Source organism: Pocillopora verrucosa, chromosome 7, assembly GCF_036669915.1.
Source record: "Pocillopora verrucosa isolate sample1 chromosome 7, ASM3666991v2, whole genome shotgun sequence".
Classification (NCBI taxonomy): domain Eukaryota; kingdom Metazoa; phylum Cnidaria; class Anthozoa; order Scleractinia; family Pocilloporidae; genus Pocillopora; species Pocillopora verrucosa.
The window spans coordinates 899,780-922,794 of NC_089318.1; the positions used below are offsets into that span (position 1 = coordinate 899,780).

A 23,015-nucleotide genomic window follows, 5' to 3' on the forward strand; every position below is an offset into this window, starting at 1 on the left:
CTAAAATGTAAAGTAAAATACTTTTTAATCACCTCTACCCCTGAGTTCATCCTGTGAACGAGATGTTCAGTATCAATGGTATAAGTATTACTTTTTGTTCCGAACAAAAAGTTATACTTATACCATGAATACTGTTCATGGTATAAAGACGTTATTTGAACACGATATTTCGATGAGTATGAGACTTTGACTCGAATCAACAGCAAGTTTTGTAGAAGATTGGAGGCCATATTCAATGACCAATCTGGTTCATTCTCGCCACAAAGTGATCTCGAGAGAGCACAGTGCTTTTTAGAGTGGTAACTCATATAACTTAAAACTATCCTTTGTTCTCAGACACCAAAACTGAGACAGTCCTTTCCCGTGCCAACAGCAGAGGTCCCTTTAGAACTCTGATATTCACCTTACATATGACTGTGGTTACCTCACTTTTGGTCATTCCATGTACTACAGAAACCATCCTGGACAAAAACGTTAACAGCGAGCACTTGAGATCATCCCTAGGGAAATAAGGAAATTCCTTGTAAACATCACGCAGTAAAGTAGAATAGGGAAAAAAGTTACATCGTGTCACGATTTCTCCAAAAGAGAAAGCTGTTATACGTTTGGTAATGAACATGGGACAAATAAAAATCTGGTTCCTTCACAAGTAAATCAACCCCAGACCTAGGGATTTTCGCTCCGATGCTCGACCACTGGGCTGCCGAGAACTCCATGGCGAGAGAGGCCACAACAAAGTGCTTACGCAACAAGCGTTCTGCATTATGCTAGGATCTTATATGATTCACAGTTCATAAAAATTGAGCTACGATTACAAAATATTTAAAACTGAATATGTAACTTATGAAGACTAAATCCAGTATATATTAACCAATTTCTCCGTTGCCACCCGGGGAGAGCTTGATTGGTTGAAATTTGCATTGAAATATAAAACGTTTATCGGGCTGAGGCCAACAGAAATCATGCAGTTTTGTTAATTCCAAAAGTAATACATCCTAGTTACCTTTGACTAGGTGAGGTAGCAAGGTCTGCAACGAATTTCCAGCACTAAAGAAAAAAAAATAGCATCCTATTGGTATAACGTAAGATTATTTTACAATAGATCCATGAAAATGTGTTGCATAAGGCTATAACTATCTCACCTCAAAAAACCATGCGAAGAAATAGGTTAAATTGCTACTACCCGCAGAAATCCCACATAAATTCGAACTCACAACGTGAGAATTTGTGTTTTAGCCATGAAGATAGATTTTCAATTCCGAACCTGACTTTGAATAATTTCATCTTTCAGATGGGGAACTGATCATCTTCTCTAGATAAAATTGTTTTCACTTAACATTCACCCACCTGAAAACAAGAGACTTTATCTCCTGAAGACAGTTTCCAAGGGAAAGACAAGGAGTCTGGAAGTTTGTACAAGGCTTGAAAGACCTGTTAATCAAAAAGTAGCATCGGTAGATAAAAACGTAACAAGTAATTTGAAAAAACCAAACAATAGGAAAGACAACAAAATTTTCCAGTGTCCATTTCCCGTCTAGCACAAGCATGATACTGTAACAGCGAAAAGTCAAAAGGCTTTGTTGGAAGATGAAAAAGTTACGGTTTAATCACTGTATTGTAACCCCCGCCCGCTTTAATAAATGAATATTGTGCCCGGGAAACAGAACTTTTACCTACATTACAGATAGCTTTAGGTTCTAAAACCGTAGACTGGGCTGAGCAGAAGCACCAGCAACTAAATTAGCTGTGATACCCTCCTAAACCTCCCGAGAAACATTTGTTTATTCTGGACATCACACTATTTTGTGGTTTTCTTCCAAGTCGAAGGATTCTTGTGTGTCGTATACAGCAATTCAAGATCTTCTGAGATTTTCTGAGTCGTTACCTGTACTAAACAATCATCATGATGTTCTGACTTCACAGCCATTGTAAACAACTGGCTTTTTATATTTTCTTCAAGTTCCAAAAATATCCAGCGATGTTCTCTTTCATTAGGGGTATTCTCTTCTAATTCAGCTTTAGTCTCAAAGTCAGTGTTCTCTTTAGAGGGCAAGTGAGAGACGATGAATTGAAGTACAACCAGTCGCACTTCGTATTCTGAAGACTGTAGGAGATGTTGAATCACTTCAAAACAATTAGCCGTGGTTACCAAGTTTTCAGCAGAGCCCTGGTTATCACCCTGAGCCTGTGATGTTACTGGTATGCGAGATTTGCTGTTAGGAGAAGATGGTAACTCCTCGCATGCTTTGAGAAATATCTCGGCTGCCGACTTCTTTACAAAAACGTCTCCAATGACGGCTGAGGACGTTTGATTTTTCACAGTTTCCTCAATTGCTACAAATTCAAACCATTGCTTCAGGCTAAGCAAGCCATTCTTAGATACGTCTGAAATAAAAGCAGTAGAGAACGCCACCCGTAAATATTTGTAAGGTGTTAACAACGCATAAGTGGTGTGCTCCAAGATGCATTTATCTGTTACTTTTCGCGGATAAGTTTTGAATGGCCGAGATTAAGTCGATCAGTGTAGATATCTCGAGGAGTTGTGACACTGTCGAGTTGATCAAGGTTAACTTTAATACATTGACTGCACTGCCTGAAAACAAATGGGTACCTTGACTAATCATGGGCCAATATGCTGACGCACCTTAACATTTTAATCATTTCAAAAGAGATTTTGAGTGAAAAAGTAATAGAAAAAATACCTGGGAGATCGATCCAAGACCAGTCCACTACAAAATGAAGAACAATGTCCAAGAAAACTGACCTTGACACTGCACAGGGGTTGGACCTGCCAGAAAAAAAGACAAAAAAGGACAAAACAGGAGAGAGTCTTACAGAGAGATTATGAGACATAACGAAACGTACTTCCACAATAGAAAAACCACGTATGCAAGCAATTACTTGCAAGTAGGTTTTCCGTGAAATCTTTAATAACTCTTATTAACCCTCTTTAGTAAATTAAAGGATTTCTCAGGCCCGAGTCTGTAAAACATTAATAATTGTCCAAGAAATGATCAACAGTAAAGAATACGCAAAAGTAAGGTTTCTTTTAGTTCTTGAGTAAGACACTTCCATGCACAGTGCCACTTTCAACATATGAGTTAAAATGAGTGCTCGTAAACTTTAGAGGAAACCGAAAAAATGTTCTGGCGAGGGGAGGGGGGGGAAGGGGGGCCCGGCGATGGACTGGCATTCCATCCGGGGAGGAGTATACATGCTCCTTGTCGCTTAATACTACAAAAGCAACAACAATTATGAGCCACTTGACATTAGGATAAGGAATAAAGCACGAAACCTGATTATTCGTGAAAAAAATAAGAAACCTAATCGATGAAGAACATCATACAAATAAAAGCCAGCCACGTACCGTGTGCCAAGCCATGCCGCATGCTTCAGTTGAGGAAGAACATTGGTCACAATCTTCGTCTTAATTGTGGCGGACAATGTTGCATCAAGGGCGTGGCCACTTAATAAATGAAAAATCTGTGCATTAAGCCAAAAAAACTGCATATTAGTCATGATTAAAGAACATGATATAAGTAACACTGGTCGAATATATACTTGTTTCAGAGCCATTACAAAATAAAAAGGTGCTGTATCAACAAGTTTTTTTCGAAAAACAACGCTTACGGTAGGCAAGTTTATTGCTCATCACCTCTAAGCTTCGTCTTCGCGAACTAGACTCAGTCTTCCTGGTTCACGGTCAAATATATCGAATGCCAAACACTTAAAGGAAGAAATAGATATTGGTCTCAATGGGTCAAAAGCGAGTTTTTCTCTTAATACTTACATGGAGTAAAGTTCCATGAACATGATTCTGTCTTATTTCACCAGTTGAGCTGTGAAACAAAATGAACCTAATGAGTCATGTGAAAAAAAACTGTTGTTCGAGAGAATTCTTACATCCACACGAATTTAAAAAAGATAAAGCAATGGCATTAAGATAAGTGAACTTAAGATACAAGGGAGGAGAAAGCTGGAAGAGAGATGCTTTTACAATGAATAAGGTCGCAGCAGCGATAACTAAGGAAAAAATTAAAAATACAAAATACAAAAACATAGCATACTAAAAGAGGTTTCCGCACCCATTGGATGATCATATTTGACACAGTAAATTGATTAATTAAATGGATTCAGGAAAATTCGCATCCCAATGTTACTTGGTGATCATTTTTGCCTTTGCTGTTGAAATAAAATCACGAACAAGGTTGCTACTATCTATTCTACTAACCTCACTGGAAGAAACACGAGAAGCTCTTGAAGAGTTTGAATCAAGAGATCACCGGACACTAGCGGAACGAGAGCACGTGCTGACATAATCCTGGTCTTCATAACCAAACTTTTTCTACAACTAAAAGTAATGAAGCTGAGCTTCAGCTTAGATTTCCTGCGACTCTCAACTGAAATCACTCTATGTTGAGAGATTTTGTAGCATTTGAAAAACAAATAAGACTCTTACGATAAACGTATCTCCATGACAGGAAATAAATCATACCATCAACAAAAAAATAAATAATAATATTTAGATGAAAAGCTCAAATGACCCAAATAAGAAACTGAGAAACAAGACAGCATTTGGGACGTTATACTGTAAAGTGACCTTAATCGAGGTAATGAGAAATGAAGACATATTCATCTGCAGTTATGCATCTGAGAGTGTTAACAAATTGCTAAATGTAAAATATCTATTTGGAATCACCTGATGACAAAGGGTACAAACAGCGCCATATTGAGTGTAGAGTCAACACCATCCATAGGTGATGGATACAGACGAGCCAACATAACAAGTACTGGATGGATGCTAGCGTGGATGGTGTCCCTGTGAAGATGAGATAAGATGGTTAACGATATCCTTGCTTTAGTGATTTATTCCTCCCTAAAAAAAACGGTTTAAGGAGTAAGTATCTGTTGCTTTCGGTTTACTGTACACCTCTGGTGATTCACACAGCAGAGTAACATCAGGTTCGAGTTATTAAGGAAAATCAAACCTTTCAATTCCTCGACAAGCAACTTCCAAATGACGGAGGAAGAATGAATGGAGCTCTGGAAATCTGGAGAAGAACTCTCTTCCTGTCATACTGAAACAAACAACATTCAACGAAAAATTTGCAAGAGTTGTGTACGTAAAAATGTTATGTTGTAGTTGAGAAGTGTTGAGGGAACACAACCAACCTGTTTTAACAGAGTAGTTTTCTTTAAGAAATGGTACAAATAGGTAAATAAAGGGGTAAGTTTCTAAAGAAATTGTTGTGCTGCGTATAACAGGTTTAACAGGTAATTTAGTGTATAACAACTGAGTTGAAAACGTAAATTAGCCACCAGAAAGAGTTTAAAGGCTTTAAAGGTAGTCTAGTCTACAAATAGCCGAGTACTTTTGAAGACAGAGGATACCTCTTGTTCCTAAGGAGGTTCGGGCTCCTCTGAGAAATTTTGAGCTCCTAGATTCATACAGTGGCGTTCTCCCGCATTTTGAGGTCTTTTCCAATTTATGTTGCTTTTTTATTCCTATAAGTCAATCTTTTTTAACGCTACTTGGTTGCTATTACAACCCTTGACATAATCGAGAGGCGCTGCACACCATAAACTGTTCCAGGGCTAAAAAACAGATTTTGTATTATAGAGGACTGATAGAACTGACTTTCAAGCAAACAAGCGACAGAGGGAAGTAAGTCAAAAAGAGCGCCTCATTTCTGTTAGCTTGGACAAACAAACTAGACGATTTCAATTTCTAACCAGTTTTTTCTTGAATGTTCATCTTTTCCTCGTTTCACTCCAAATATCCTGGTCACCAGTGCACTAAACAGCATTGTCGACGAGTTCCGTACCTATGTAAATCAATCATGAGGATCACTACTGCAAATATCAAAATATTATCAAACAATAGCATCAAAAATGTAGTCTGATGACAACAGAGGTGAGTACTTACTGCCCAACTTTCAGAGAGGAATCCATCAATGGCCACAATTACCCCTTCAGACACAAAAGGAAACACGGCCTCGCCAAGTTTGGTGTCACGATATAGGGCGCGGAGGATGTTGCAAGCGTGAACCTGGGAAGGAAACGGAGCCATGATAACAATTTACCTGAAGTTACTCTTAACTAACTAGAACTAAAGCTGAATTCTAATTTTTCAAAGCAAACCTGTGGAAGGGTTGAATCAGAAATCCTGGAAATGTCAGTGGGATTGGCAGCAACCTGCAATAATTCTAAGGAAAAAAGCGATTTTAAGTGCTTAAGAACTGCAAGACTAGATCTGTTTTAAATTCACAATAAAATCTTAGGCAAAGAGCTCGGAGCTCAAAGTTTTCTTTAAGCTTCACTCTCAGAAAACGGAAAGCAAGAAACGAGGAAAAGGATATGGGAAAATTTTTACATAAGGCCTCTTACCAGCCGTGACTTGTCTGAAGCACTTGTTTCCAGCAGCAGACGGTTCAGTTGTCACAATAGCCTGCAGTATAGAGTATCAGTCAGTAAAACGCTGTGCAACAAACCCTGGTACTTTTAGATCAGCCTGTACAGCTAACAGCTACCGACAAGAAATATTTGTCCTTGAGGCAGTGTTTAAGCTCTGGAACACGATGTTTCAAAATAGCCAGGTTTCACGACCACTCCTCCGGTCGAGTTATTGACGATCTGCTTACGTTAAGGCACGTCACGTGTCAGGTCAGCCTAAACATTTCTTTCTTTAGTATGATGTGCACCTTGGTCAACCTGAGGTTAACAATTTTGCCTCACACAGGCTACCAACTTTGTTCTCAGGGTAAAATCGCTTGGAAGACGACGTTAACAGGCTGCAAGACTTAAGAGTCCACTAAAAGGTGATTCCGTGATTATTTTAGAACATGTTAGAGAAACTATCAATGTAATAACTGAACTTACTTGAATAAAGAAAGGCACACCAGCACTTCGCCTTGTCCCACACAAAGCTTCTGAAGGTGAATCACTCGTAAGATCCTCTAATAACGTCTGGAGCCACTGCGCTGGTAACTCACAAAGCTCTGTATCTGTACTCCTATGTGGAAAAAAAGAAGATGCAGCTTTCCTATTTGAATATTTTCGTCTCTGATATGCATCTACTATCGGTAGACATAATAGGAATTATTTTGAGTTAATTGTTCCTACCTACAGCGCTTTTCAATTGAGTATCGTAAAACCAGAACCAAAGTAATCATAACAACCAATCAGAGCGAGGGAAAATGTCACAAGAAGCCAATTGATGACAACTCACAGCAAAGACAAGAATTCTGTCCAAAGCCCGGGAAAACGAGAGTGGGCAAGTCGCATTCGGTTTTAGTTTTGCATCTGATTGGTTGAGATGGTAGTGCGAGTATTCTGGACCAGTCACAGAGCACAGTAAAGCAAAATCAATCAAATCCCGGATTACTTTCAACAATCAATTGAAAATCGGTCCTACATAACAAGTTCGATTAGTTCATAAATTTAATGTTTCTTTTTCTATGTGCAGTATTATACCTCCACAACACTGTACAAAGTTTCACAAATCCAGTGTAGGCCAACTCAAAAGCTCCCCTGTGCTTTGAAGTCAGGAGAACTTTAGTGAAAAAGTCTCCGATGTTACATATCTGAAAACATTTAAGGGTTGTACGGTGTTTTTCTGGTACAAATGACATGCGAGAGCGAATAACATATAGAGTAACAAATATTTCTGTTGTATATAACGAATTAGTATTCAATGTGGCTAAATTCTCCACTGGAGATCTGATGTTTAACGGCACAATACTGTGCGAGAGGGCGGATCCTGAACTACTTCGATTCACCCACTTGTAAAACGCTTATGCATGTCGAGTCAAGCGCCCGGGTAAGACATTAAAAAACAGGTTAAAATACGGAAAAAAATAAGAAATACACCTACTTACAAACAAGCACTCGCCAACAAACAAACAGAAAAAGGCATAAGGCTGTGCATGCACTCATTCACTTAACTTTATAAAATATTTATGTACAATCGATTGCCATTAAAGATGGATTATTTTTAGAAATCCTTGAGACAAGTAGTCGACTATTAGATTCAAATTCTTCTTCGATTGGATTCCAGATTTTAGTTCCGATGAAGCGAAACGAAAACCAAGCTACGATTACTGAATTTTTCATTTGGTTGAAGTACCTGTTTTGTAGGTATCAAACCATGCTTGCTGTTTTCAAGATACACTGGAGCATTTTCAACCAGCTCTCCCAACAACAGCGCTACCTCCTTCATAGTCCTCCAGCAGCAGACCAAAAGAATCTGGGCTGCAGGGGCCATTACATGACTTTCTTCCAAAACTGACTGTTGAGGGATCTGGTTTGTGTTGTCTGAAACAATTAAATAGACATTACAAGAGATTGCCAAAGAACTAAAATGACGATTTTTTATGGTGCAGTTCCTTTATCTAAATTCCCACATCTATCAATCCTGAACTGTTTCTGTCATTTTTCATTGGATACCTTGCCCCAGTTTTCACTGAATATCCTGCAACATTTTAATTCAGTTACATGACAATTGACAAAGTTGACGGGCTACAGCACGGCGGGCTCTTCCGTTCAGCGGTCTTTGTTACCAGCGAAGGCTCACACGAAACGCTGCAACTTCCGTCCCGAACAGTTTATTCCTCGACAGTCCTGGGCGTTTACAAGAGTTCCCATACCCCACTCTCCCTCTTGCAACCCTCCACTGATCTTGTCAGCGTTGTGGGGTGCCTGGAATGGAAGCTCATGACTATTTTGCGGGGGTTTGCAAGCCAAGCAGGCAGTGTTCTATCTAGGGGCTGAGGATACCCCAGGGACCCGCCTTTCATTTGAGGGAGGCAGCAGTTTACCAGTCTGTAAGAAATAATATTCTTTGTAGACAGTTTACAACAGTACCAACAATTGTATATTTACCTTCACTATCATAAATCATAAATCCTTCAGGCGATGAACTCGTGACAACGGGGGAAACAATGTCTGCTGTACAAATACACTTTTCTATTAAATGTGAGATGAGACTCTGCCAATGTTTATCGTCTGAGACAGAGCTAAAATGAAGAAAAAGGTCAAATTGAAATACTTCGGTGTCACAGTGAATTCAATGTTTAGTGTGAGTAGGTAAGTGTCCATAAATCAATTGATGGCACTGTACACAATTATTCTTGTATCAATTTTTTAGGTATTTAGTGATAACTAGTCCGTTCAAACAGCCAACTTTAACTGCTGCGCCAAGTCATTTTTCAGACTAAACAAGACAAAAATTCATCATTTGTAACCCCAACCTTACCTCAATGAGACGTAACCCAGGACTGCTCTGAGGCAATAAAGAACGCCATGCATAGGAGCCTGGGCGCCAGTCAAATACAGGTTCTTTGAAGCAGCTGAACGATGTGACTCGAGCAAATTAGTAAGATACTTCACCACCCTCAGGGCTTGTGGACATGTTGCATTGGATTCCGATTCTACATACTCTTGTTCAGTCTCAGATTTAACAAATGTCAGCGGTAATTCACACTTCTCCACCAGAAGGGTAAGCAATGTTGCAGCACTTGAAGCATCTACTGCGCGAGGACTGGAAACTAACTGGTCAATCACGCTTTGCCAAGCAAGCAAAGACTTCTCTTCCTGAAGGAAACGAGTTAGAATTGTACCAAGTCAGGCTTTGTGAAGTATATATTAATGTTTATTTTTATAATATAAGTTCCCTTTTCTTTGGGAGAGGGGAAGGTGAAGGAGGTATATGTTGTTACCCATGCAGGGTAGTAGAAGCAGTTCACACAAAACTTTATCTCAACAATATCAACAGGGCAGATGGAAAAGAAATTCCAGATACATGAAAGCTACGATGAGGAGGCCACAACGGGAGATTAGTACAACAACAGACTGCTAAAGGAACACACTTTGAAATGCACCAATCACAGCCAAGCACAATGCTTCATCAAGGTGAAGCATAACCATGAACCAATCAACTTTACCAATTAAAAAAGACTAGCAGCATGCAGAGAAAACATTGGCCATCAACGTCTAGATAAATTTATGTATATCATTATTTATTAATATTATTTATGTTATAATAATTTTGTTGCAACATGACCCCACAAGCCTCTTGCTTTAAATATTTATTGCATTTAAATGAAGTTTTTTTATTATTATTATTATTATTATTATTATTGTTATTAGAGGTGACCTAATCATGTCCTCCTCCTTAACCATTTTTGGAATAAAGGGAGTGAGTTTCTAAAGAAACTGTGGTGCTGCGTCAGTGGAAGAGTATAACAGGGCAATTTAGTATTATCAACTGAGGTGATAACATAAATTGGCCACTGTAAAGAGTTTGAAAGTTGACGTTTTGAGCCATAGCCCTTTATCAGAGTGATAATGAATAAAATATTCCACCAGTGCTGCTAATGTATACATACCTGAAATGGCAGCTGCTTGGAGGGAGATGCCACAAGTAAGTCATATGCCATTGTCTTGTTGGTTTGATAGGAATCACTCAGGCAATCCAGAAGAATATGGATATTATCTGGGGACATGACCTCACTCATATTAAAACTCTTCCCTGTAGAATCTGCAAATCCAAAAGAAAATGTCAATTCACATACAAATCACTTCCAGGGATAAAACATGGATTTAACATTTGTTTATATCATTAGGTTGATAACCTCTACATGTATCATTTCAGCTTAATACTTCATGGCCTGCATATGGCCAGTTAAGGAATAACTTATCATTTTAATTGAAAGCAGCTGTCTAAATGTACCATCATCTTCTTTAAAACCAAATATGTCCTTGATGAGCATCAAATTGCTCAAAGCTGTTGTGCGACGGGTAAATGATGCACTTGGGAACAAGGAATCAAACTGATAGGCACAAAACCACTGCAGAAATGTCTGAAACAAGACAGTGATATTACAAAATTATTTTGAAATAGTGATGTACACATTATGTGTATGTTGAATCATAGCAGCATAAAAAAAGTATTACCCAATAGAAAGTGAGTTGTTGTTCATGAAACTGCTTCTTCTCACTGATATCTTTCTTCTTTTTAACAGCTTTGTTAGATATCCTGATGCACTCTTTCAGTCTCATTAGCAACTAGAAGAAAAGGTAGGCATACATGTGGCAAGTACTCAGCAAAACTACAGAGAATTTGAGACAAACAAAATCTGAGTTCCACATAAGGAGTCAAATCCTAGACCTAAGGATTTTTGCACTCTGATGCTCTAAGTTACGTAGTTATTGCATAGTACTTCTCGGCTGGATTTCTGCTGCCCTCTCAAGTCTGGTCATAATTCCCCCAAGAAAAGAGACTTTAAACGAGGCTCATTTCCCAAAAAGCAGTTGGTTATTGAGCCTCATCAATTCTAGCTTCAAAACTTAATTTCTATGATCAATCAAGTACAAGAAATGGAAAATTAAATAATAGATTTTCAGAATATACAAAACAACCAACCCTTTTTAGATGTGTTCTAGCTTGTTGTCTGAAGGAAGGTGCCTGGTTGTTCATGTTGTGTGGTATAAAGAGCTGAAGCAGTTGTAAATCCAGCTCTGTAATCAACTCTGTTGCTCGTGGAGAATCACACAGCAGTCCAAGGGCATCAATACGAATCTAACAAATCAATTTGTAGAGCCATAAAATGGATGCTCAGAGGTGATGAAATTTCAAACCAAATTGAGGGTAAAAATGGAAGAGTAGCCAACGTCGAAATTCACACTGGTTAGAAATCTATTTCTAAGTTTGAGCTTTTGCTTTTCAGTCTATGGCCTTTATAAACCAAAATGTTGATTAAGAATATGAAAAAAACATATTTGCTTTTGAATTGTGGTCTTAAAATGTTTTAGGCTGAAAACCAAAGAATTTTAAACAGAGACCCCTGTTAAACTAGATGCAAGTTAGCTTTCTTCAAGGACTTTATACCAAGATAAATTACAATATTCTCATTAGAAAAACCACATATGAAATCCCAAACCCCAAAAAACTTTGCAACAAAGAAGTTCATACTCAATAAATACCAATTCTCAGAATAATTTGAACTCCTCTCCAGCTGTGAACCTGTCTCCTCACAGTATTTTCCTCAGTTTCTTCCTATCCTCTGACAATTCAATTTCTTTATTACCCAAAAAAGCTTTAATTTATGATTTTCCTTGACAGTAATGGTGACCATAAATCAACTGTACACAGTCAGTTAAATTACATCTTTCATGATCACAACACACCTGATCATCCAAATGACACAATGCCTTCCTCATAAGCTGTTCTGGAACCACCCCACACCACAATGAGCCATGTCCAAAAGAAGCATTTTCTTGGTCTGTCTTATAAAAATCCATTAGTCCTGATGAACGAGCAATTTTTAAACAGGTAACCAAGGTCCCAAGGTTACTTTCTTTTACTCCTAAAAAATTCAAAATGTAATCATTTTATGTTAATTACTTTAACTTGATTAACACCAGTATTTGTTTAACTGTACTTTTGGAGTTCACCTATTTTTTAAGATGTTCTCCCACTGAGGAAATTCAAACCCTGTATTTCTCAATTCTGCCAGCTTGTGTGTACCCTAAGAGAGTCCAGCTTTGCTCCTAAATGTTAAACATTTTCTGCTTTTCACAAAAGTTAATAACAAAGATTCTTACCTTTGTTTTCTTGAAGATACTCAACAAGAAACTGTAGGCTTTCAGGGCAGCCCCTCAATAACTTTGGGAGACAAAACTACAAAATAATTAAGCAGCATCAGAAGCTGGTTGTTTTCCAAACAAACAAAAAAAAGAGAGGAAAACAATATTAATTATGAAATGACTAACTGTGTAGAAGAAAAAATTTCAAATAAAGTAAAAGCATTGAAATTTATCAACTTTAACAAACCTGAGCCAAGTTTTCCCTCAGAAGTCTGCAACCACAGCAAATAAAATTGAGAAATGGAACAATCCATACCTTAAGACAAAAAATATAAAATTTCAGAGAGCAAGTCGGGAGACTTAGATAAAGCAAGTATAATCAAAATTTACGAAACAGAAAAGACCTCCATCCATCCTTCGATATCTTCCCCACTGTCCACGATTTCTTGCTTGTGAGAACTTGTCATCTGCTCTATAAAATCCATTACCTGAAATCAAATTCAAGATTCAAAATACATGAGGAAATAAGGTCATACTGTTCCCTTTAAAGCTATGGGTGACAATTTCATCAACCATATATATCAATGATATGAGGAGCTTCACTTAACATGCAGGCTGAGAAATTTGACACTAGTTTTGTTCACTCACTATGTAGAGTTCAACAGAACTTCAAAATCAATGCCTAAGGGATAAATAGCAATTGACGAAATTGGTTTCAATTGGTATATCCAACGTAATTAACACTAGCAGTAGTAGAATAATTTACGATACCACTCACATGAGGGGCGAGGTTCCTGTCACTCATCAATGGAAACATATCCTGAGGGATATTTGAAAACCACTGCAACATTTTTTTGGCTCCCACAACAGATGTAATGCAACACAGGGGGCCATATTTTCCTCTTACATGCCAGCTGACATTCAAAAGAGATGCTGCTAGGTCCTGTAGGAAGTCTTCTTTTGAAGGATCTTGATCAAAGTGAATAAAATACTAGTTATCATAACTCAGTTTAATCTCGGCAAGAGGCAAGTCCCAAAAGAGGATGTGTACATATAAATGATACAGGAACTTCCTTATCAAAAGGAGGCAAAAATGTTTACTGAGGTTTCTGCTGAAGGCTTTGAAATAAATCTGGTTAAAACTATGTTAGACCTCTTAATATGGAAAAGGAATATTTCCTTCATCACTAACTCCTCAGTTTGGCATGTTTGGCTGGCATCAAAAAATGTGGAATATACATCTTCAGGGCTGTTATGGATGCTCTCATGTTATTTAATAACTGAAGACTACTTTGTAAACAACAAGTTTCCAGAATGAATGGGTGAAAGTAACCCTGAAAATTTACTATGAAATATCATACCAGACTGTCCAACAATCAAGTGTAGGTTGACAACATGTTCACATACTGCTTTGGTTTGGTATCTCACTCCCTGAAGAAGAATAGTGGTATTAAATAGAGGATATTATGTGGTTGTGCGGAGATATAAAATTTCTCTTTGCTCACTCATGAAATATTTTTCAACACAAGAAGAGAATATTCTTATTTCTGAGTGGCCATTTAATTTTCTTTTTATTACATAAACACCAATGAAATACTTAATTATTTCACATTAATACTTTTGTATATGTAACCATGGCAACAAAGATATTTCCATGTGTGAAGATAGCTTATTTTCACACAAAAGTTCACTTAGTATTTCATTGGCATTTATATAATAATACCAAGTATTCTGACATTTCCTTAAAATTATTATAGCCACAGCTCAATTAAAGACCCAAAACAGCTTGATTCACCTCAACTGGATGGTCCCAATGAGTCCAGACATAATTCAGAAGTTTGGTTGGAATTGGTGATGTGCCATATAACTTTTCTTTAAGCCAAGAACCTTCACAGTGATTACTAGTGGCTATTTGTCTAAAAAGGAGGTAACAAATTATGAGTACAGTATGACATGAAAAAACCAGGCTATACATAGGATTTTTTATAAACAACATGTTAAGTGTACTGAATAGAAAAACTCAGATCCATAAATTTTAAACATTAAATTTCACAACTACTTATCCTTCCACCTTCCACAAGTCAGTAATTTGATAAATAAACAAAAGAGTCATGGTTGTTTCAAAACGAAGGTCTTGGTTTCTCACCTGGCCTGATTTGCCCACAGAGTCAGAGTACGAAAGGCTATAATGGATGTATTGCATTCTTTAAGGCTGCATGGTGGTATAAAAGACAATGTATGAACAAGTATACCAACTCTGCTATATTACCAAGAGTCTTAAAGGTACAGAACAAATCTCCCAAACAGCTCCTTAAATATTTGAGTTTTCTGGGCAAAGATCTTTTTTTTCATTAAAATTATTATTATTAATAGTCAGTTTTTTCATTTTTTTTTAAAGATTTTGGATCATGTTGGCTGAAGCAGTTTGGAAAAATATTCAAGAGAAGGTGGGTACGGACATGATCCAATACCCAACAACTTCAGTTGTCAGTATTCATAAGGTTGTCATTTCCATCACAATATTCTTGTCTGTGCAAAGTGCACAAAAAGTTGGAAAAGTTTAATGTAATACTTGGTTGACTTATATCATGATAATAATAGAAGAGGCCCGGGATAAACAAAAAATACCTCATGTTGCAATTTAATTCCTTTGAATTCTACGATCATGTGGCTGGTAACTTACATTGTATCTGGAGTCTTGCGAGTTCACACAATCACAGGAGAACATTGCACAACAAATGCATGAATTATTAAATCATTAAATCAAATCTTTTATCTTGTTTCATGCAGGAAGTATTAAACAGATCATGTTACCTGTCACAAAGAGAACACAAGTCTGGAAACAAAGCGTCAAACATCAGAGTTCCATGATTACTTTGACCATCTAATATGACCTGTAGGTATGGTATGATTGATTTGATAAAAAATTTACTTAATATAAACATGTATTAACAAGTGATTCATTAATATTAACAGAACATATTCCAGTTTCCACATCAAAAAACAACCATCCCCATACTCTCTCTTGAAGAGATGCAGCTCTTTTGCAAGTCCTTCACCCACCCCACCTCCCTCTGAGTGTGTCTTTTTTTACTCTATAGTTTGCCACACACAATTATACTCCTGGGTGGACAGAGACAATGTGAGGAGGGTACAGTCTCTTTTCACAATAAGAGCTGCCACATGACACAAACTAGGTTTGAAGAAGTTTTATCTTAATTCATTTATTCACAGCCGTGTGCAAGTGATTGGTGTGGATTCTAACTGTGGATAACCTCATATGTGATCATTCAGGTTAGAGTAGTCCTGGAAAGTACTGTAAGTTACTTATGACAGTGAGTGATCTTCTCAAAACTTTGGCAGATGTTAGTCTGTCGCAGCCTTAGGATGTTGATATCTCACTTAATTGTTATTTTATATCAAGCTCATTAAAATGGAATGCATTTCCAACTACATGAATTACTTAGAGGATTCATCAGTTATCTTAATCAAACATTATACTACTCAATTACCATAAACACTCATTTTACAAATGAACGGAGATGAGGAATAACTTACAATAAAAGTCATGGAATGAATATGTTATCACCATCAATTTTTTGCAAAGGTTAAGATGCAATTACTGGCAAGTTGTTATGACATCATAGACAAGACCTGTGAGTTCAAGAAGGGCCAATTCATGTATTTTTGGCCTACTGCTTCAAAACCAGATCATGCAAATGCAGCTGTAAAGAAATTTTCTTAACAGACACATTTGTAGGAAAAATTATATAAGGTATAGGCCTGTCATTTTTTACAAAGAACACGCTGCAACAGCTGGGCAGACCCAAAACCTTGAGATGCAGCATGATATAAGATTAAAATCATTGTTAGCAGGTCATATGTAATACTGGATTCAAATTTAGTTTTACTTTTTTTACCTCTAAGGTCTCAACCAGCATGTGAAGGGGAATTATAGCCAAGACTCCTCGGCAAAGACACAGGTGTGAGAAACTGGTTATTCCTAAGCATGAAAATATAGCATTCATCAGAAAGGAAACTGTTCATTTGATACCTAAATTTGAATGAAACAAAACTTTATCCAATGTCAACTCACTGTTAATATAACATTATTTGCTAGTAAAAAACTATATTATTGATATCTCATACAAGGTTGACAAAACACTTTATATTAAGGTTTCAAAGCTAGAGAATATTTACCTGGAGAATTTTGAAAGATGGAAACAATTTTGGGATCACTCAAGGGTGAAAAAGGTAAGTGTCCACTTGAAGAATGAGAGGGGAAAATCAACTTTCCAATCTGTTTGTGGGGTCAATCACATGATGAATAAACAAATAAATTAGTATCAAACAAGTCAATTACTATCTCTTTAAGGAATAATATGGGAAGTATGGGATTTACTAAAAGTCCAATATCCATGATGCTGAGTTGGAAAATGGTGAAAGCTGTGATGTTGGCTCAACATCAATAATCACTATCATCTGCCACTGTCATGCAATGTAAGACAAATAAAAGATACCTACTGTTGACACAACACTTTGAGCTGGGCACATCACTTTGATAACAGCAAGAATGGCCATTCCAGCTGTTAATTGACAGTCAAGGAAAAATAGATCTGAAATGTAAGTTAGAACACCACTTCTGACATTACTGGTATCTTCATATCAGCCACAAAATCTTGACCTATCATATATTTGATTTAGTGAAAGGAAAGATGGATTATCAAATACATGTACCATTGTACATAATGAATTTTATACCAACTTAATTGTGCCTTTAAGAATATTTTGAAAAATTTTACTAGTTTGTAAGAGAGGTAGGTGATCTATAAGCTTCACTTGGAACAATCATCTAACAGGCAAAAAAACCCTACAATAGGTGAGAAATATAATGAAAAAAACTGATTTAACCAACATATCCTCCAATATGGCATTAGACTGTTGAGCAAATATCACTTAATTATCAATCAGCCCATCAGACATCACTTCACTTTTAGGTTCATACTGCAGATCAACAGCATGTTGGTGGTGCACATGTGGCAAGTTGCTGGTGTCATATACATATCAACTGACACCTTGGATAACTCACTAGCAGACACATAGGCTGGATCAGATACACTGTCATTTTCTATAAATGTGATTCCCATTGTCACACATAACTAGTTCTGACTTTTCATTTACAACTGTTACAGTACTAAGATAGGGGAGCTTTCATGTACATGCACCAATCTATAAATAATGCAGATCTAGTAAAAAATATGTTGTGTATAAAGTAATCCTATAAAACAAGTCATACCATCAAACAAAACACCACAAAGGTCTATCAGCATTTCTGTCATCAAATCAGTCCACAGCTTCACAGTTATTGGAGCATCTGAGTAGCTGCTACCACATAACTGGCCTGCGTCAAGACTTGCATTAAGGTCTTTATAACTATTATGACCAGCATCTTCTTTTTTAACACATGACAAGGCGAGCTGGTCAAACAAATTACATAAATTTGTCTCAGAACTGGATTTCTGAAGAAAAGAAATTATTGTCTTTATAACTGCTAAACAGTCCATCATAAGAGAGGTCTGCAAAGCCAGAGATCGCTCAGCTCTACAAAGGAGAGAGAAATAATGTAAGGAATATGGTCAATTTTATTGTATAACACTTGCATGCAATACTTGATAGGGAAGATGGGGGGCTTGGAAGGGAGATTAAATACTTTAGTCTTTTTCTTCCTTTTCTTCCTTTTCCAAAGGGAGAGCAAGAAAAAAGCTTACTTTTCCCCAATGCACACCACTCAAAAGACATAAAGAAAATGACTCTGTCTTGTAAAACAACCAAAACAAACATGTGTTCTTCAGGTTGAGGTTGTGGGTAATCAAGGGAGGATAACACTGATTGAGGCAGCTGTGCCAAAATTTTCCATATGACCAAACCATAAAGTTGTCTTGGCTGAAGAAAGGTGTCTAATAGTCACCCACTGCCATAAATGTAACCTCACTCACTTGGCAACTTTCCACTGCTCTTTTAAACACAAGCCAAGAAATTTGAATACTGAAATAAGAGAACAATGAAAAACAACTGTTAATTTAATGATCCATTCAAAATATATCCTGTAGGGCTTCATCTTGAAAGTAAATTAATTTTACATCTATACTGTAATACTATGCTCCTGTTTATTCTCTACACATGCAGGTACAAAGTATGTTTTAATCTTTGCTTCAATCCATTACTGGGCTAGAAGTTAAAAAAAGTCATTTCTTAATTTCTGGCTATTTACACACCAACAATGAGGAGATTGAACATCTAACATTGTTTCCAGTGCATCATTATAATAGCCTTCTACCATATCGCTAGCTTCTTTTTTTATATTCAAAGGTTTCATGCACCACTGTTTAACATTTCATATTTACCCAAATGGCCATTGGTAAGAATTACATCAGCTCCTGTAAAAACAAAACAAGACAAAATTGACAGTTGTTTATTATTGTCCCAATCACTCCTAGGAATGCCAACTTATACAATTGCTTCTAATTTAAATGATAAATGTTTTCTAAAGAATCAATGACTAATTAATATATGGGGTATAATTGCATTGTGATAATAATAACAATTGACCACCCCCAATGGGCTTTTTCAGGGCCAATACAAACAAATTGGAAACAAACAGCATGCCATAAAGCCCACTCAAGGAGCTGAACTTGGGACAACCAAAGAAAAATCCAGCTCTATCTTCCAACTATATTTCTTAAAGAAACCATGACAGAAACTCACTAACCAAGAGTAAATGAATCCAACATATCAGCTATCATATCTACATAATGTCGAATATTTATATCTTCAGCCTAAAGAATAAATTGACCACAAAAATCAGTAAATACTAAATACAAAAAAAAATAACCCAATGAATTCACAACTATTAACTAAAATTATTCACAGATAATCAGTTGGGGGACATTCCAGTTAGAAAATATAAGGTCACGAAATGCTGTGTTCTCCCTTATTTTAAGCATGACAGGTAAAATGAATTTTCAAATCAGTAAAACAATCCTTTCACAAGTTAAATTTTCAAGAATTTCAAGCAATTTTAAACAGTAATAAGAGGCACTACAGGCGGTAAATGTTATCAGTTACTGCCTGAAAAGGAGAACACTGGAAATGGAAGAATTTCACGAGTTTTTAAGGACTTACAAGTCAGGGAGTTCATGCACTAAGCTGGGGGCGACTATATTTTGTTCATACTAGACTAGAAGCAAGAGAATCTTAAAAACCAGAATGTGGGATGCAACATTTGCAAAGATGTATCTCAAGAGTAAATTAATTCCCCTATAACCCTCTAACTCTCATGAGTGACCAAGACAGAATCTCTCTTTACAATATTAGTACAATATAAAGCAGAAAAGTTATGAGAATATAGAAAAATATCAATTAGTGGATTAGTTGATCCAAAAACAAATTCTCTGAACTAGTATCTTAAGAATGGTATGAAAAACAGTAAGAAGAATTACTAATGAGATCTTAAAAGCTCAAATTAAGAATTTCTAACTTTATTCAAAATAGTAAATTATTCATAACCACATTTATTGCTGAACAAATGTTTACAACCTTCAAAACTTAGACTCATACCAGCATTAAGACATCTCTTGCATGACTTATCTTCTCTACAATCACTGAGCTTAGAACTTCAGAGGGAAAACCTTGTGGCAAACCATCAAAAACACTGCAACGTTGAAAACATATGGTGCTGTTATGTAAGTAATAAAATCCTGGAAGCAACAACTTCACCTTAAATCATAGCATTAATTTTTGATGAGTAATATCATGTAAATTTTGGAAATTATTAGAAGCACCTGACAACATGTATATTTAAATTTTATGTAAATGTAAGCCACCCCTACAGAAAAGATGAGTTGCAGCATTCTATGTGTTAAATAAATATCAAAGCAACCTAAGTGACATATAAATATCTGTCATTATTATCATTTATACTAAAAAAAGTAAAAATGTACATAACTTCATGACTTGACAGTTTCAAATCAAGATACCTTGAAATAATTTTCTTTGAAGGATTTTTTGAGTCACATATTACATAAAATTCAGCCAGAGCAGCAAGACATGTGTGAGCCTCATCAGATGACAGCTTGATTTTGCATTCATCTGGAAAAACAGTACCAGCCTTAAAAAAGACAAAGTGAAGGAAACTTACTAGATATACCAAATGACACTTTTTCATTATTTGTAACTTAAAGTACATTGTAACATTAAGAAAGAAAAGAAGAATATAAAAACCTTTTTTAACAAAGCACAATGTATTGTGGTATCATCTTCTTCCAAGCACTTTAACAAAAGTTTTGGTACTTCAACCTCATTAGCAGATTCACAAATTCCTAAAAAACACATGCAAGAACCATATTAGTTATTTTCCCTGCAACAAACTTTGTCTGAAAACAAAATCAGGCACTAAATTCACACACTGTGTTATTACGACTATATTTTACTGTAATACACGTGCACAAATGCATTTTTTAGTCAAGATCTGCGCTGCTCCATAGGTTTGTGAACGAATGTTTTGATTCGCTAATCCCCTTCCCCTTTGATTGGCTAATTTTCATCTACACTGAAGACAAAAAAATATAAGGAACGAGCTTGATTACATCAATTTCACCGGACCGTGTAGATCTCAACCACACGGCTCTTTCACTCTTATTCTCAAAGTCACGACACTTTAGAAGCGTTCAGTTACAATTTCGATAGCGTTTCAGAGGAGATTTTCCGTGAGCACACTAGCAAGGCTTACTGATCAGATCTCTTTGGAGGGTAACAACTACTCACTCTTTAACTTCAGTTTCGTGCCTTCACTTAACAGTAATTTCTGCTTGTACACTCTCTTTGGCTTCTTCATGATCTACGATGGCAACTGCTATTTGTAAATGATCGACGCTTTCCCCCACGATGTGTCGTCCATCTTGAATTATAATTAACGAGAGATCCTGGGGATGAGTGTGCCGGTAACTGCGCTAGACAAGTAAGACGATCTGACACGTCGTGTTTTGGTACTTAAAGATCTGTAAGGGAGAGAAAAAACAGTTAAAAGGTTAAGATTAACTATGGACGCGACTAAGAAAGGTCAAGGTGAACAAGGCTGTCTGCCACTAACCTCCCGACTGATTCTGTACGGCCTGTGTGGCTTTTTCGCCGAAGTGATGTTCACTGCAACATGGTATTTTATTGACTCAGCTAAATACCGGCACGGTTGGAAACTTCATGGTTGTACATCGGTTTGGAGCTTTCCCATTTATGCAGTTTCGTCTTATGTTGTTGAGAGAATGTATCTGTCCCTGAAAGACAGGACTAACATGGTAGTGCGTGGTGTTATCTACGTTATATGGACGTATGCTTGGGAGTTTTCTACCGGTTTGATTTTACGGCAGTTCAATGCTTGTCCTTGGGATTACACTGAATATACACGTTTCCATATAATGGGGTTGATTACTTTTGACTATGCTCCTTTGTGGTACTTTGGTTCCCTGCTCCTGGAAACTGTTATCGTTCAAAGTGCGTTACAACTTCAGTATACAACAAAAAGTAATCGAGAAAAATTAAACTAGCCTTGGTAAGCTACAGGAAATGAGAGGCATTTCAGGAATTTATTTGCTTCTAGGGTCCATTTTCCGCTGTATTTAAGATTTGAAGCATGCAATTTGACTTGACAGAAATCACTGGTACCAGCAGCAAGTGTCTGACTACCAAATAGAGCGCAAGGTAATCTATGCAATGAAAGAGAAGCCATATCTAGTCTTGAAAATACAAGTCAGCAATAGGTACTCGGTGATGAAATGACTGAATGAATGTTAAATGATAAGCTGAATTATACACGCATTTTGATTGACATCAGTGACATTTTGAGGTCATGATTTATCTGAAATGTAGTAGAATAGACAAACAGACAAATGGCAACATGGAATCCGTGTGTTGAATAGCTACAATGCCAACTGAAAGGAAAAGAATTTCTCTCGAAATTTTTTTCCAGGCCTGGGCAAGATGGGAGGGGGGGAGGGGAGGTGGGATAATTGGATTCTGTTTCATGGAATATTTTCCCTTTGAGATAAAATTTTGGTACAAAACACAATGAAATCTCTTCAAGGTGTCAACTCACATCTACAAACCAAAACAAAAAAAAGAATCATGAAAAATGGCAAGGGATAATTTGAACCATGAACCCCTGAACTTCCAAGATCTGATTGTTAATTCTCCCTTTTAGCTCTCACACATTTCCATCTAAACTAGTGACAAGACTTTGTAGTTAGATCAAGATGACAACTTCTACCTGAGAAGTTTGAGTATTCTCATGACCCTTTTGTTGGATAATGTATGGATATTTCAGGGAGAAGCTACATGTTAATCACTCAGGGAGTCAAAGGGCTAAAAATATACACTTG

At 36.8% G+C, this 23,015-nt stretch overlaps 2 protein-coding genes across 3 annotated transcripts in view; one reads left to right on the forward strand and one right to left on the reverse strand.

The window, feature by feature from the left end:
* Positions 1-21,541, reverse strand: part of LOC131774613 (tRNA (32-2'-O)-methyltransferase regulator THADA-like) — a 23,205-nt gene extending 1,664 nt beyond the window's left edge. The window contains exons 1-43 of one of the 2 annotated variants that reach the window (XM_066169729.1): positions 21,409-21,541; positions 20,866-20,963; positions 20,622-20,752; positions 20,203-20,296; positions 19,355-19,421; positions 18,990-19,022; positions 18,582-18,630; positions 17,882-18,186; positions 17,110-17,201; positions 16,786-16,885; positions 16,506-16,588; positions 15,400-15,479; positions 14,732-14,797; positions 14,381-14,501; positions 13,947-14,016; positions 13,364-13,554; positions 12,990-13,073; positions 12,833-12,901; positions 12,604-12,679; positions 12,187-12,365; positions 11,423-11,578; positions 10,954-11,064; positions 10,730-10,859; positions 10,386-10,537; positions 9,254-9,591; positions 8,881-9,014; positions 8,126-8,313; positions 7,474-7,583; positions 6,880-7,012; positions 6,388-6,448; positions 6,142-6,206; positions 5,927-6,049; positions 5,734-5,825; positions 4,989-5,078; positions 4,700-4,819; positions 4,232-4,351; positions 3,791-3,839; positions 3,368-3,483; positions 2,703-2,788; positions 1,886-2,385; positions 1,348-1,431; positions 1,004-1,047; positions 425-500 (exon numbers count right to left, since the gene is read on the reverse strand). In XM_066169729.1, coding sequence (XP_066025826.1) covers positions 425-500; positions 1,004-1,047; positions 1,348-1,431; positions 1,886-2,385; positions 2,703-2,788; positions 3,368-3,483; positions 3,791-3,839; positions 4,232-4,351; positions 4,700-4,819; positions 4,989-5,078; positions 5,734-5,825; positions 5,927-6,049; positions 6,142-6,206; positions 6,388-6,448; positions 6,880-7,012; positions 7,474-7,583; positions 8,126-8,313; positions 8,881-9,014; positions 9,254-9,591; positions 10,386-10,537; positions 10,730-10,859; positions 10,954-11,064; positions 11,423-11,578; positions 12,187-12,365; positions 12,604-12,679; positions 12,833-12,901; positions 12,990-13,073; positions 13,364-13,554; positions 13,947-14,016; positions 14,381-14,501; positions 14,732-14,797; positions 15,400-15,479; positions 16,506-16,588; positions 16,786-16,885; positions 17,110-17,201; positions 17,882-18,186; positions 18,582-18,630; positions 18,990-19,022; positions 19,355-19,421; positions 20,203-20,296; positions 20,622-20,752; positions 20,866-20,963; positions 21,409-21,478 — 5,136 coding nt within the window. In that variant the 5' untranslated portion in view covers positions 21,479-21,541. The remainder of the gene's footprint in view (positions 1-424; positions 501-1,003; positions 1,048-1,347; positions 1,432-1,885; positions 2,386-2,702; positions 2,789-3,367; positions 3,484-3,790; positions 3,840-4,231; positions 4,352-4,699; positions 4,820-4,988; positions 5,079-5,733; positions 5,826-5,926; positions 6,050-6,141; positions 6,207-6,387; positions 6,449-6,879; positions 7,013-7,473; positions 7,584-8,125; positions 8,314-8,880; positions 9,015-9,253; positions 9,592-10,385; positions 10,538-10,729; positions 10,860-10,953; positions 11,065-11,422; positions 11,579-12,186; positions 12,366-12,603; positions 12,680-12,832; positions 12,902-12,989; positions 13,074-13,363; positions 13,555-13,946; positions 14,017-14,380; positions 14,502-14,731; positions 14,798-15,399; positions 15,480-16,505; positions 16,589-16,785; positions 16,886-17,109; positions 17,202-17,881; positions 18,187-18,581; positions 18,631-18,989; positions 19,023-19,354; positions 19,422-20,202; positions 20,297-20,621; positions 20,753-20,865; positions 20,964-21,408) is intronic. The other variant, XM_066169730.1, reaches the window with a different exon arrangement.
* Positions 21,542-21,597: 56 nt separating this feature from the next.
* LOC131775151 (transmembrane protein 229b) lies at positions 21,598-22,627 on the forward strand. The gene has a single exon (XM_059091242.2). The coding sequence runs from the start codon at positions 21,684-21,686 to the stop codon at positions 22,182-22,184; it is 501 nt and encodes a 166-aa protein (XP_058947225.1). The 5' UTR covers positions 21,598-21,683; the 3' UTR covers positions 22,185-22,627.
* The last annotated feature ends 388 nt before the right edge of the window (positions 22,628-23,015 follow it).